The sequence below is a fragment of the Macaca thibetana genome, chromosome 20, assembly GCF_024542745.1.
Source record: "Macaca thibetana thibetana isolate TM-01 chromosome 20, ASM2454274v1, whole genome shotgun sequence".
Taxonomy (NCBI): domain Eukaryota; kingdom Metazoa; phylum Chordata; class Mammalia; order Primates; family Cercopithecidae; genus Macaca; species Macaca thibetana.
In genome coordinates, this window is record NC_065597.1 from 54015293 (window position 1) to 54030403 (window position 15111).

Sequence of the window (15111 nt, forward strand, 5' to 3'; positions counted from 1 at the left end):
AGTGGTGTGATCTCACTCCAGGCTGAGGAGAATCTCAGCGATTCTCCTGCCTCAGCCTCCCAAATAGCTGGGACTACAGGCGCCCGCCACCTCGCCCGGCTAGTTTTTTGTATTTTTTTTCAGTAGAGACGGGGTTTCACCAGGTTAACCAGGATGGTCTCGATCTCCTTACCTCGTGATCTGCCCGTCTTGGCCTCCCAAAGTGCTGGGATTCCAGGCTTGAGTCACCGCGCCCGGCCTAATTTGTGTATTTTTAGTACAGACGGGGTTTCATCATATTGGCCAGGCTGCTCTTGAACTCCTGACCTCAGGTGATCCACCCACCTTGGCTTCCCAAAGTGCTGCAATTACAGGCATGAGCCACTGCGCCTGACTGAGCCCAGGAGTTCGAGACCAGCCTGGCCAACGAATTGAGACCCTGTCTCTAAAAAAAAAAAAAAAAAAAAAAAAAAGCCAGGCATGGTGGCGAGTGTCTGTAGTCCCAGCTACTTGGTACTTGGGAGGCTGATGTGGGAGGATCACCTGAGCCTGGGGAGTTTGAGGCTGTATTGAGCTGTGACTGCACCACTGCACTCCAGCCTGGGCAACAGAGTGAGACCCTGTATCAAAAAACAATAATGAATTGTAAAAAGTTAAAAATAAAAACCAGAACAAATGAGAGTAAGTACATCAAATAACACATACACACAAAACGTCACCTGCCATGCCGTATTGTCTTTGAAGCCCTTATGCTCCACAGCAAACTTGCACTGAGTGACTTTTATGGGCCAGGCCTGCGCTGAATCTTTCTGTGTACATGATCTCATTTAATTCTCAAAATAACCCCACGAGGGCAGGCGTTATTTTCCCACGTTTTCAGATAAGAAAGCCATTTCCTGTATCTTTTGTCTCGGTCCGTGGCCTTGCAGAATGACTTGGGTCCAGGGCAGGCTGTGAAATGGGATATGGGGGCTGCCCCAAGCTCTGCCACTGTCAACAGATTTCAGCTGCTTACTCAACCTCTGAGCTTGGGTTTCCTCCGTGGTGCAAGGGGAAGCAGGAAGAAATCACATTTTTCCACCCAATCAATGTTTGTTGAGGTGGGTGCTGGGCTAAGGACACCAAGCAAAACAAGACAGGGCTGCCTTTTGTAGCTTCCAGTGTGGCTGAGGACAGAGAGTGGAATCCTATCAACCCCCGTCTCCTTCCAAGATGTGATTTTCCTATTTCTTTTTTCTCTTCTCTTTTCTTTCTTTCTTTCCTTCTTTCCTTCTTTCTTTCTTTCTTTTTCTTTCCTTTCTTTTTCTTTCTTCTTTCTCTCTCCTTCCTTTCTCTTTCTTTCTTTTCTTCTTTCTCCTTCCTTCCTTTCCTTCCTTTTCTTTCTTCTCTCTTTTCCTTTCTTTTCTTTTCCTTCCTTCCTCCCTTCTCCCTTTCTCTCTTTTCTTTTCTCCCTTTCTTTCTTTCCTTCCTTCCTTCTTCTCCTTCCTTCCTTCCTTTTTCTTTCTTTCCTTTCTTTCTTCCTTCCTTCCTTCCTTCCTTCCTTCCTTCCTTCCTTCCTTCCTTCCTTCCTTCCTTCCTTCTTTCTTTCTTTCTTTTTCTTTCTTTCTTTCTTTCTTTCTTTCTTTCTTTCTTTCTTTCTTTCTTTCTTTCTTTCTTTCTTTTTCTTTCTTTCTTTCTTTCTTTCTTTCTTTCTTTCTTTCTTTCTTTCTTTCTTTCTTTCTTTCTTTCTTTCTTTCTTTCTTTCTTTCTTTCTTGACAAAGTCTTACTCTGTAACCCAGGCTGGAGTGCAGTGGCATGATCTTGGTTCACTGCAACCTCTGCCTCCTGGGTTCAAGCAATTCTCCTGCCTCAGCCTCCTGGGTAGCTGAGATTACAGGCGGGCACCACCACGCTCAGCTATATTTTTTTTGAGATGGAGCTTCACTCTTTCACCCAGGCTGGAATAAAGTGGTGACATTTCAGCTCACTGCAACTTCTGCCTTCCGGGTTCAAGCGATTCTCCTGCCTCAGCCTCCCGAGTAGCTGGGTTTATAGGTGCCTGCCACCACAACCAGCTAATTTTTGTATTTTCAGTAAAGACGGGGTTTCACCATGTTGGGCAGGCTGGTCTCGAACTCTTGACCTCAGGCGATCCACCCACCTCAGCCTCCCAAAGTGCTGGGATTACAGGCGTGAGCCACCGTGCCTCGCCTAATTTTTGTATTTTTAGTAGAAATGGGGTTTCACTATGTTGGCCAGGCTGGTCTTGAACTCCTGACCGCAGGTGATTTGCCCACCTCAGCCTCCCAAAGTGCTGATATTACAGGTGTGAGCCACCAGGCCGGGCTCCAAGATGTGACTTTGGTCTGTCCACCTGTCTCCACCTCAGACTCGCTCACCCTGACCCAAGCCACCAGCATCTCATGTCTGGATTCTTGCTGGAGCCTCTGCCTCTGCTCATCCTTAAGGTCTTCCTTCTGTACAGGTCAGGGTGATTGTTTAAATTTGCGAGTCAGACTATGGCACTTCCTTTCTGAGAACCCTCCAAAGGCTTCTTGTCACTCACAGAATAAAGTGCAAAGTCCCTATGCTGGCCTTCTATGTCTCGTTCCTTACACTCCAGCAACACTCTAGATGTTTCCAAGCTCAAGGCTTTTGCCGCTGTTGTCTTTTGTGCCTGGAATAGTCTCTAACCAGCTCTGCAGACACTGGCTTCTCCCCATCCTTCAGCTTTTATCTGCTCTAAGGCCTCCCCTGAACCCCTATGCAAAATGATGGACTTGAACTATTAGTTAATAGTACTTTATTACTAATAGTAATAGACTTTTCTACCTAGTTACTCTAGATCTTTTCCACCAGTTTATTTATATGTATGTATTTATTTATTTTGAGATGGAGTTTCACTCTTGTCGCCCAGGCTGGAGTGTAGTGGCATGATCTTGGCTCATTACAACCTCTGTCTCCCCGTTCAAGCGACTCTCCTGCCTCAGCCTCCTGAGTAGCTGTGATTACAGGCAGGCACCACCACGCCCAACTATTTTTTTTTTTTTTTTTTGAGATGGAGTTTCGCTCTTTCACCCAGGCTGGAGTGAAGTGGTGCCATCTCAGCTCACTGCAACTTCTGCCCTCTGGATTCAAGTGATTCTCCTGCCTCAGCCTCCCGAGTAGCTGGGATTACAGGCATGTGCCACCACAACCAGCTAATTTTTGTATTTTTAGTAGAGACAGGGTGTCACCATGTTGGCCAGGCTGGTCTCGAACTCCTGACCTCAGGTGATCCACCCGCCTTGGCCTCCCAAAGTGCTAGGATTTCAGGCGTGAGTCACTGCACCTGGCCCTTCCACCAGTTGATTATCTTCTTTATCAGATACATCAGAATCTGAAATCATCTCCCCCCGCCTCCTTTTTTTTTCTTGGTGGAGACAGGGTCTCACTCTGTTACCCAGGCTGGAGTGCAATGGTGTGATCATAGCTTACTGCAGCCTCAAACTCCTGGCCTCAAGATATTCTCCTGCCTCAACCTCCTGAGTAGCTGGGACTACAGGCATGAGCCACCATACCCAGCTAATTTGTAAAATTTTTTGTAGAGATGGGGTCTTGCTATGTTGCCCAGGCTGGTCTTGAACTCCTGGCCTCAAGGGATCCTCTGGCCTCAGCCACCCCAAATGCTGGGATTACAGGCATCCACCACTGTGCCTGCCCTGAAATTATCTTCTTGACTTAATTGCTCACTTAGCTGTCTCCTGCTTAGAACATAAGCCCGGGGAGGGAGCATAACCTTGTCTGTCTAGAAGGCGAAGAGCTCAGAGGTCAAGAGCACAGACCACAGAGCCAGCCTGGTTGATTTCAATTCTGGCTGTGTCCCTTAGGCAACTGGTGAGCTTGGGGACGGTTACTTCACCTCTCTGTGCCTCACTTTCCCCATTTGTAACACCAGATAATACTGGCAGTCACCCTACATGACCGTGGCAAGGGGTGGATGCCTAGCATACTGTAATACTCAAAAAATCTTGGCTGCTACTGTTCACAGCTCTGTGCCCAGGGTGTGATACAGAGCACACAGACACTCAGTAAATATTTGATGAATAAATTACAATAGGTGATAAGAGCATCTATAGAGATAAGCGACACGTAAGTCCCAGTGGAGAGCGGGGAGCAGGTCAGGGAAGGTTTCTTGGAGGAGGTGAGGCCTGAGCTGAGACTTTATGAACAAGTAAGCAATAGCTAAGTCTATAGGGTGGGGAGGAGAAAGGGCTCACCAGGCAGGGACACAACACGGGCAAAGCCCCAGAGGGAAGAAATAGCTCTGGGCAGGCACCGTGGAGTCTATAAACCGTGTGGGATCAGGGCTGTGGCCACAGGAAAAGAACAGAGCAGAGCAAACCGGCTCAATCCAGGCACTGCTCTTGAAGGAGAGACCTCGCCCCAGGGCGCGGGGACACAGTGTTCCCAAGAAGCTGTCGTGGTCAGATGCAGCCTAGGAGCAGGAGGCTACATGGGGTGTGGCCGGATCCCCTCCTGCCCGCACGAGGTGCTCTTGGTCTCCACGTGCGTGCCAACCATTTGCTTGCTGATAATACTTTTCACCTGGAGAGGCTGCTCCCAGAACCGGCTGCCGCTGGTTCCAGAGCCAGGTGTTTCCCTACAGAAATCTCTGCTGGGCCAGGGGCCAGGAATGCAGACAGAGACCAGCAAGCCTCCAGAAAAGACTGGGAAATAGAGCATCCTAGCAGGAAGCAGTAAAACAACAGTGGTACTGTGTGGTCAGAGGTCAGGGAAGACTTTCCAGGGCAGAAACTAGTTGGATAATCCCCGAATCAACAACCACCATAGTAATAACAATGCTTCAATATGCCCAGATCTTGGTTCCTTTATTTTTAAATTTTATTTTTCTTTCTTTTCTTTTCTTTTTTTTTTTTTGGAGATTGCCCAGGCTGGAGTGCAGTGGCATGATCTTGGCTCACTACAATCTCTGCCTCCCAGGTTCAAGTGATTCTCCTGCCTCAGCCTCCCTAGTAGCTGGGATTACAGGTGCGTGCCACCACACCAGGCTAATTTTTGTATTTTTAGTAGAGATGGGGTTTTACCATGTTGGCCAGGCTGGTGTCAAACTCCTGGGCTTAGGCAATCCTTCCACCTCGGCCTCCCAAAGTGCTGGGATTACAGACATGAGCCACCTGGCCCAGCCCAGATCTTGGTTTCTAAATACCATTCTTCAATTTAAAAAAACCAGAGCTTGGGCGAAGCGTGTTGGCTCTCTCCTGTAATCCCAGCACTTTGGGGGGCTGAGGTGGGAAGATTGCTTGAGCCAGGGGTTTGAGACCAGCTTGGGCAACACAGGGAGACCCCATCTCTACAAAATAAAAAAAAATTAGTCAGGCATGTGATTGTGCTACTGCACTCCAGCATGGGCAACAGAATGAGACCCCATCTCAAAAAAAAAAACAACCAAAAAACAAAAAACCAAACAGAGCTCTTTAGAGAAATGGCTGATTCCAGGGTGGGAGTATCCTGTAGTGCCAGAAAGTAGGCAAAAGTTAAAAAAAAACCCACGCAGGTGAGGACATATCAAAGGCATACAGGCGCCAACTGACAGAGTGGCCAAAGCTAGAAGAATTTAAGCAAGAGAATAGATAACATGGAACTGGATTACAACCTAAATCTATAGGAGTCCATACTGTGTCAATAAATGATGGAATAAATAAGTAAATGGAGGAGAAGAGACAAGTCTTCCTTTACAGAAGAATTCCAAACAATATATATTCTTCTCTCTAGGAGGGGTGGAGCTTAGTGTTCCTTTCCCCGGCCACTCCCTTCTCCTTCCCCTGAGCATAGTCTGAATTTCGTGACTCCTTTCCAAAGCACAGAGCAAAAGCCAGCACAGTGGCTCGCATCTGCAATCCTAGCACTTTTGGAGGCTGAGGAAGAGAATCACTTGAGCCCAGGAGTTGGAGGCTGTGGTTTTTCTGTAAATCTAAAACTATTCATCAATAAAAAGTCTCTCTAGGCCAGGTGCGGTGCTCATGCCTGTAATCCCAGCACTTTGGGAGGCTATGGTGGCGGACAACCTGAGGTCAGAAGTTTGAGACCAGCCTGGCCAACGTGGTGAAACCCTGTCTCTACTAAAAATGCAAAAATTACGCCGGGCGCGGTGGCTCACGCCTGTAATCCCAGCACGTTGGGAGGCCGAGGCGGGTGGATCACAAGGTCAGGAGATCAAGACCATCCTGGCTAACACAGTGAAAACCCATCTCTAGTAAAAATACAAAAAATCGGCTGGGCGTGGTGGCAGGCGCCTGTAGTCCCAGCTACTCAGGAGACTGAGGCAGGAGAATGGCATGAACCCAGGAGGTGGAGCTTGCAGTGAGCCGAGGTAGTGCCACAGCACTCCAGCCTGGGCGACAGAGTGAGACTCTGTCTCAAAAAAAAAAAAAAAACAAAAACAAAAGCAAACAAAAAACAACAAAAAAAAGCAAAAATTAGCCAGGTGTGGTGGTGCATGCCTGTCATCCCAGCTACTTGGGGGGCTGAGACACGATAATCACTTGAACCCAGGAGGCGGAGGTTGCAGTGAGTGGAGATCACGCCATTGTACTCCAGCCTGGGTGGCAAGAGCAAAACTCTGTCTCAAAAATAAATAAACAAACAAACAAACAAAAAAACCAGTCTCTCTCTATATATTTTAGTCTCACTCTGTCACCCAGGCTGGAATATAGTGGTGTGATCTTGGTTCACTGCAGCCTCAAACTCCCAGGCTCAAGTGATCCTTCCCCCTCAGCCTCGGAGTAGCTGAGTCTACAGGTGTGTACCACCATGCCAGGCTAATTTTGTTATTTAAATTTTTTTTTTTTGTAGAGATGGGGGTCTCACTATGTTGCTCAGGTTGGCCTTAAACTCCTGGCCTCAAGTGATTCTCCCTCCTCGGCCTCCCAAAGTGCTGGGATTAAGCGAGCCACCGCACCTGGCCAAAAGCCTTTTTATTTATTTATTTATTTATTTATTTATTTATTTATTTATTTATGAATGATGGAGTCTCACTCTGTCTGCCAGGCTGGAGTGCAGTGGCATGATCTCGGCTCACTGCAACCTCTGCCTCCTGGGTTCAGCCTCTTACCTCAGCCTCCTGAGTAGCTGGGATTACAGGCATGAGCCACTGCACTCAGCTAATTTTTTGCATTTTTAATAGAGACGGGGTTTCACCATGTTGGCCAGGCTGGTCTCAAACTCCTGACCTCAGGTGATCTACCTGCCTTGGCTTCCCAAAGTGCTGGGATTATAGGCGTGAGCCACTGCGCCCAGCCCAAAAGCCTTTTTAAAAATAAAATGCTCCTATAATGTTTAGTATGTGCCAGGCATTGCACTAGGTACTTTCCATATGTTAACTCATTTAATCCCCCAATAATGCTATGTGGTTATTTCACTGTCCCTACTTTCCAGATGAGGAAACTGGGGCACAGAAAGGCTAAGTAGCCTACCCAGCCACATACTGAGCTGACATTCAAGTCCAGGCAGTTTGGCGTTGGGGTCCACCTGTGGCTCGCATTTTCCAAATTCTGCAGCTGCTGCTTCTGGAGCGTTTGTCATGTTAGGAGCGGGACAGGATGGAGTCAGAGAGAGAGGGAGGAATCTAGGGCCACAGTGTCTGGGACCCAGCACCGGGAGGGCAGAGAGAGGCACATTCCCACAGTTGTGTCCAAGACTGACTCAGGAAGGCAGGTGACCAGTCAACTGTGGGAGTGAGGAAGAGCTCAGAGGGCAGTTGGCTGAGATCTCTATGCTAAGGTGCCTGGGTGGTGCCTTTCACTGGGACCTGCCGAGGGCTGGGGAAACAGGCTTGGGAGAGGTGGGCAGGCAGGGAAGTGACGATCACCATTTCTGATGAGGCAATAAGAGTGACGTGGGGTGGGCCTGGCCCACTCTGCTGGCTCTGCCACTCACCAACTGTGACTTCAGAGATGTTACTTAACCTCTCTGGGCAGGTTACAGCAACTATAAAATGAGAGGGAAGGCTGGGCACGGTGGCTCATGCCTGTAATCCCAGCATTTTGGGAGGCTGGGGTGGGAGGATTACTTGAGGCCAGGAGTTTGAGACCAGCCTGGGCAACATAGTGATACTCCGTCTCTTAAAAAAATAAAATAAGGGGAAAATAACAGTTCCTTTCTCATGGCTTTGTTGCCAGGGTTAAAGCAATTTTAACGTGCAGAGTGCTGAGAATAGTGCCTGACACATACAGGGATGAGAAAGGCCCAGTAAATGTTGGCACAATTATTGAATTTGCATTCCTTGTCAAATGGGGGTTTTTGTTTTTGTTGCTGTTTTTTAAGAGAGTCTCTCTCTGTCGCCCAGGCGGGAGTGCAGTCGCACAATCTCGGCTCACTGCAACCTCTGCCTTCCGGTTCAAGTGATTCTTGTGCCTCAGTCACCTGAGTAGGTGGGATTACAGGCACACACCACCACACCTGGCTAATTTTTACATATTTAGTAAAGATGGGGTTTTGCCTTGTTGTCCAGGCTGGTCTCGAACCCCTGGCCTCAAGTGATCTGCCTGATTTGGCCTCCCAAAGTGCTAGGATTACATGCATGAGCCACTGGGCCCGGCCTAAAATGTGGGTTATAAAACTATTATAAAAATAGTAATTGGGCTGGGCACGGAGGCTCACTCCTGTAATCCCAGCACTTTTGAGGCCGAGACAGGTGGATCACGAGGTCAGGAGATCGAGACCATCCTGGCTAACACAGTGAAATCCCGTCTCTACTAAAAATACAAAAAATTAGCCGGGCATGGTGGTGGGTGCCTGTAGTCCCAGCTACTCGGGCAGCTGAGGCAGGAGAATGGCGTAAACCCGGGAGGTGGAGCTTGCAGTGAGCCGAGATCGCACCACTGCACTCCAGCCTGGGTGACAGAGTGAGACTCCGTCCCCCAAAAATAAAAATAAAAATAAAAATAAAATAGTTATAACTATTATTTATTGAGCCTAGTAGTAGGGTCAGTTACTCATGCATATTAATTCACTTAATGTTCAAAGTAACGCTGTAGGGCAGGTACTATTCTCTCCCCTATTTTACAGAGGAGAGAAACTGAGGCATGGCAAGGTTAAGAAATTTGTTCAAGATCACACAGCTTGTAAGATGGAGCCAGGATTTGAGTCCAGGTGGTCTAACCCCAGACCCCACGCCTTGACCCCTTCACTACACTTAACCCCTACCCCTCACCACGGCCACAAGGCAGAAGTTATGTGGCCGATAGGTGGGGGTTTTACTGGCCCATCAGCCATCTATTTTCCCTGTTTCTGCTAACAGTTCTTCAGCTTCCCTTGGGGGACCACCTGTCCCTCATCCTCAGCCCATATGACCCAAATAGGGCTTCCTTTGGAGGGCTCCATGTTGACAACAGGCCAGCTATACCAAGCCCAGCCCAGCTACCCACGAGGTGGCCAGCACAGCTTTCGGGGCTGGGCTGTGTGTGGAACACAGGCCCTTGAACACCAGGATCCCATTCGATGGGGAGGGAGTTGACAGCAGGTTCACTTTCCTGCCCCACTCTCGCTCCCGGGCGTGTTCTCACTGAGCAGATGGGCCATGCATTTGAAGTTGCAGTATTACAGCTCTCTTTCAGCTGAGTGGGTGAGATGAATGTGCTCGTGGACGTTACGGTAGTCTGTTTGGTATCCCTAGCCTTATGGCAGGTGTGGTTGGCGGGTGTGCCCTGAGCAAAGGACCCTGGCCAAGAGAGTGAGATTGAAACACAGACTGCGACCAGCTAGCCATGGGGTGGCCCTCAAGGAAGAGGGGGGCGCCATCAGTCAAATCTTCCACCTATGGGGACCACCTTTTGCTAATCTGTACAATGGAACGTATGTGCTGCTCTGCCCTGCTTAGTGGCCTTGAATTATCTGACATTGTGTGCAAGAACCCCGCCCATGTATGCCTGTGCATTTATTTTTTTCTTTTTGAGACAGAGTCTCGCTCTGCCGCCCAGGCTGAAGTGCAGTGGTGCGATCTCTGCTCACTACAACCTCCGCCAATGGGGTTCAAGTGATTCTCCTGCCTCAGCCTCCCAAGTAGCTGGGATTATAGATGTGCATCATCACTCCAGGTTAATTTTTGTATTTTTAGTAGAGACGGGTTTCGCCATGTTGGCCAGGCTGGTCTCGAACTCCTGACCTCAGGTGATCCACCCGCCTTGGCCTCCCAAAGTGCTGGGCTTATAGGCGTGAGCCACATGTCCGGCTGCACCTGTGCATTTTGTGGGGACAGAGGCCCCAGAGCTTTCTGAAGATTCTCAGTAGAGATTCTGGAAGGTTCTGAGTTCAGAGAGCTGCCTGCAACCACAGTCCCTGGGAGGTAAGCCTGGAAGCCTGTCACATGTCCATGGCATTAAGATTCAGCTAAAAGCTCCTTTCCACAGGGGTCTGAAGTGTGAGCATTGGAGGCCCCAGGTCACTGAATCTCAGAAACAGGACTGGCTGAAACCCAGGGTGGGGCCGAGGTGGGTGTGGCATACCCCACACCTGGAGGCTGGGTCAGGAGGCCCACAAGGAGCTCTGAGGCCTCAGCAGTGCTCCTGCCCATGCTCAGGCCTCCTTCCCACGTGCTTCTGCCAGCTGAGCTCTCTGGAGGCTGTTAGGAGGGGATAGAATGGAGATGCCCACTTTCTGGTTGTCCTAGAGACTGGGACAACACCTGATGTTCAGGCCCAGGGGTGGTTTACCAGGAGCTGGGAGGCCGAGGAGGTGGGAATCTGTGGGTCAACTGCAAGAAGACCTAGACCTCCGGTTACCATTACCCTCATTCTGCCAGTCTCTCACATTAAAAGTCATTAGGGAAAAATAATATTTACAGGAAATACTTATATAACCTTGTGTTGTTTTTTTTTTTTTTTTTGAGACAATATCTCATTCTGTCACGCAGACTGGAGTGCAGCAGCGTGATCATAGCTCACCGTAGCCTCGACCTCCTGGACTCAAGGATCCTCCCTCCTCAGCCTCCTGAGTAGTTGGGATTACAGGCGAGCACCACCACATCTGGCTGGTTTTGATTTTTTGTAGAGATGAGGTCTCGCTATGTTGCCCAGGCTGTTCTTGACCTCCTGGCCTCAAGCGATCTTCCTGCCTTAGCCTCCCAAAGTGCTGGGATTCCAGGCATGAGCCACCACGCCCGGCCTCATAGCCTTGTTCTAGGTGCTGCCATGAACCTACTCATTTACTCTTCTCAATGACTCTATGAAGAAGCTACGATTATTGTTCCTGCTTCACAGATGAGAAAACTGAGGGCAACAGATGCCTGGGTGCCCACCCTGATCCCCTCATTGGGCTGGTGCACCTACCCCCAGCTGCTAGGAGTGAGGTCTGGGAGGTTAGGAGACCCCACGCCAACCTCTTGGAAATGACCCACAGCCCAAGCTGGTCTCATGTCACTGTAACACACGTCCATCCTAGCCCTGAACCCCATATACACAGATTCACACAAGTGGCCGCAACATTCATGCTCGTGTGGACACACACACACACACACACACACACACACACACACAACCAGTTACCAACTCACTGGGCATGCAGAAAGGCCGGTCCCCTCCTTCAAGGGAGGATGACTCTATGGTTCAGTTTATGCTCCAGATCCTCCTACAGATCAAGCTGAGCCTAGACTTGACCTGAGACCACATCCTTGCTTAACTTTCTCCTCCCTCCTTTTAAAATTTAATTTATTTTACTTTTTTCTAGAGACGGGGTCTCACCCAGGCTGGTCTTGAACTCCTGGTCTCAAGTGATCCTCCCGTCTCCGCCTCACAAAGTGTTGGGATTACAGGGGTAAGCCACCCACTCACCATGCCCAGCTTTTCCTTTTTCTTTTTCTTTTTCTAGTTTCTCCTCTTTCTACATGTTCCAAATCCTCCTTCCTTATCCCACTTTCCCTGCAGACATTTCCTAACACAATCCTCTCAATGCTTCCTGAGCAATTCAGCGCATCCCTGCCTCAGGATCTGCCTTCAGGAAACTGGACCTAAAAGACACCGAGGCACAGAAAACTGTGCTGCAGACAGCCAGTAAGTGGCCAGGCAGGATTTGAACGCTGGCAGGCCGTACTCCCAACCGTAACACGCCACTGCCTTTCAGAGCAGGGGCCTGGCCAGGTGGGCTTGGGGTGGCTCTCACCGGTAGTTGCAGGGCTCAGCTCCAAACAGGCAGGCCAGGATCATCTGCTCGCCGGGGTAGCTCATCTCCACCAGCTCCTGCTGCGGCACCTGTGCAAAGATGTTGGTGGCCTGCAGGCTGTACCACTCTGTCACTGCCTGGGTAGCGCTGGTGAAGTTCCGGAAGGTGCACTGGGTCCCGTTGAGGCTACACTGTGGAGGCCAAGAGGGGTTTTTGTGGGTGGCGTGGGAGCTGCTAGCAGGACCCCAGCCACTGCTCGAGGGCCCTAGCAGGGCAAGAGCTGTGCTTTGCCAGCCGTCCTTTTGGCTGCAGCTTGGTGGTGGGAAACGTGTTCATACTCATGCTCACACATACTCAAGGGTTGCCGCCTCATACACAGCTGCGTGCCAATCACAAGATCCCCTCATCAGGCTGGTGCACCCACCCCCAGCTGCTGGGAGTGAGGCCTGGGAGGTTAGGAGACCCCTCAGCAACCTCTTGGGAGTGACCCACAGTCAGTGACCAACTCATGGGCATGCACAGAGGCTGGTCCCCTCCTTCAAGGTAGGGTGACTCAGTGACTCAGTTTACAGCCATCAGCCTCACCTCACTCATACCATTATGCATGAGCAAAAACACACACGTGGTCATGTGTGCAGAGGCATGCACAGAAGACGCCCTCTCTCTGACCTCCACAGCCTCATGTCACTGTAACACACGTCCCTCCTAGCCCCGAACCCCATATACACAGATTCACACAAGTGGCTGCAACACTTATGCTCATGCAGACACACACACACACAGTTCTGATTCCTTTTCCAGCCTCTGCCAGAGACTTTCAGATGCAGCTCCCCTGGAGGCCATGAAGACCAAGAAGAAACTCAACACACAGGAATGCTGCCTCTCATCTGTCCTGGGAAAGACACAGATCCAGTCACCCTGAGTCCAACACGGGGTGCAGAGCACCCTTCCACCCGGTCACAGCCAGCTTCTCATGACATTCAAGTCATCGCACAGGCATGGGACAGACTTGGCCCTCAGACTCTGGCCTTGGCCACGAGGCTGCTGCTGGTTCTCCCTGCTGGAACCCGGGAGGCCGGATAGAGAAGCTTCCCCCGGCATTCCTATACCACCCTTCCCAACACGCCCGGCCAGCCCACTCCTGGGGGCCTCCCTGCCTCCCCTTGGGGAGGTAATGGCAGCCCTTAATCCTCACTCTGTTCTGGGCTCTGTTCCCAGTGTCTTACATCTATAATCCCATTGAAGCTTCGCAGCAATGCCAGGAGGTAAGTATCATTGTTATCCCCATCATCATGAAGAAATTGAGGCCCAGGAGGTTAAGGAAGGTGTGACCACAGCAGATCCCCCATGTGACGTTGGCTAGTTTGTGTGGAGAGGTGGGGACAAAGCAGTTGTGGAAGTCATAGTGTCATGAGTGTGAACAGCAAGGCAGTGGCTCCCCCTCTGGGGAGTGTATGGTTCCCTCCTGGATCCCCATTCAAGACTGATCATCAGAATCACCAGGGAGCCTGTTGTCAATACAGATTCCTGGGCCTGGGCCCAGAACTGCTCACTCAGATTCTCCAGGAGTGGGGCCTAGGGATGTGCATTGTGACAGAGCTCCCGTGGGATCCTGAGACACAGACAGGGCACCTTCTTCCCACTTTTAGGCTTAAGAACTAATGGCATCCCAGCCTCCCAGTGCAGGGCAGTTGTTTCTTGGCATCTGACTGTACTGCACAGCTGTGGCTTTTCACCTGCCCAATATTTATGCCCCTATCTTTTGATAACAAGACTTGGTTCCTCCCTCAGGGAACCACCCTCCCCCTCGCTCAGTCCATGTGGTCTCACAGAGGCTGACATCACTCCCAACTCCAGGGCACATGGCCCAGGACTGGCCAATCATGAGAGCCCCTGCTGTAGCCCACAGTGATTGGTTTAGGGGTGAGCATGTGACCTAATGAGTCTTCTCAGGACCTTTGCTGGGACAATAGGGAAAGAGCTCTTTTTCTGGGACGACTGCTAAGCAAGGGCACTGAAGGGACCCTCCACATGGAGAGATCTTGCCCAAGATTGAAGTCGCCTGAGAGAAAAGTGGAACCAAGATGGAGAAAGATTCTTGATGACCTCATTAGAATACCTGGATCCAGCCTTGCCTGAATGCAGTATACCTCTGGACTTCTTAGTTATGTGAGCCAATGAATTGCCTGTTTTGCTTAAGCTAGTGTGAACTGGATCACTTATACCAAAAGAGTCTTGACTAACATGCCAACAATTTCTATTTTTAAAAAATCTCTGCTAACAAGCAAAACAGGCTCTGGCTTCCATCTTATCTTTCCCCTAGCAAGACTCAAATTATTACAGAAAAGAAACACCCACCAGCCTCAATGGGTGGGGCCCATTGTTTGACATGTGCCTAGGGACCACTTACTAGTCTCATGGCCATTTTGCACCCATGGGCATTACAGATCTTTTCTGATGCTGAGCTGTTTGTTAAGCCATTGTGGTTATCTCCAAAGAGATCGAGGACCATGGGGTGGTGGGGGTTCCGTTCATCAATAAGGACCAGGGGTGTGTGGTTCCAGATGGAAGAGTTCAGGGTCCTGGTGGCATTGACATGGCTTAGCTCAGGAGCCAGGATTCTCTCCAGGACAGCTTCCATCAGCTCATCCAGGTCCTTCAGCAAATGCTTGACTTTGGAATACCTGGATGGGGAGAGGGCTGGTTAGCAGGAGGAATGAACATCTGTAAAGCAGAGCAACTGAAATCTGGGACCCACTCTGTAGCAGTCTGTTTTCACACTGCTATAAAGATACTACCTGAGACTGGGTAATTTATAAACAGAAGAGGTGTAATTGACTCACAGTTCCGCATGGCTGGAGAGAGGTCTCAGGAAACTTACAATCATGGCAGAAGGTGAAGGGGAAGCAAGGCATGTCTTACACAGCAGCAGGACGGGGGGAGAGAGAGAGAGAGAGAGAGAGAGAGAGAGAGCATGCACAGGGGAGACTGCCACT

At 50.0% G+C, this 15111-nt stretch overlaps 1 protein-coding gene across 2 annotated transcripts in view; it reads right to left on the reverse strand.

Annotated features, from left to right (window-relative positions):
- The window catches only part of SCNN1B (sodium channel epithelial 1 subunit beta), an 89252-nt gene that overhangs the window by 16824 nt on the left and 57317 nt on the right, over positions 1–15111 (reverse strand). For both annotated transcript variants that reach the window (XM_050773831.1, XM_050773832.1), the window contains exons 3-4: positions 14526–14799; positions 12116–12306 (exon numbers count right to left, since the gene is read on the reverse strand). In XM_050773831.1, the coding sequence (XP_050629788.1) occupies positions 12116–12306; positions 14526–14799 (465 nt within the window). The remainder of the gene's footprint in view (positions 1–12115; positions 12307–14525; positions 14800–15111) is intronic.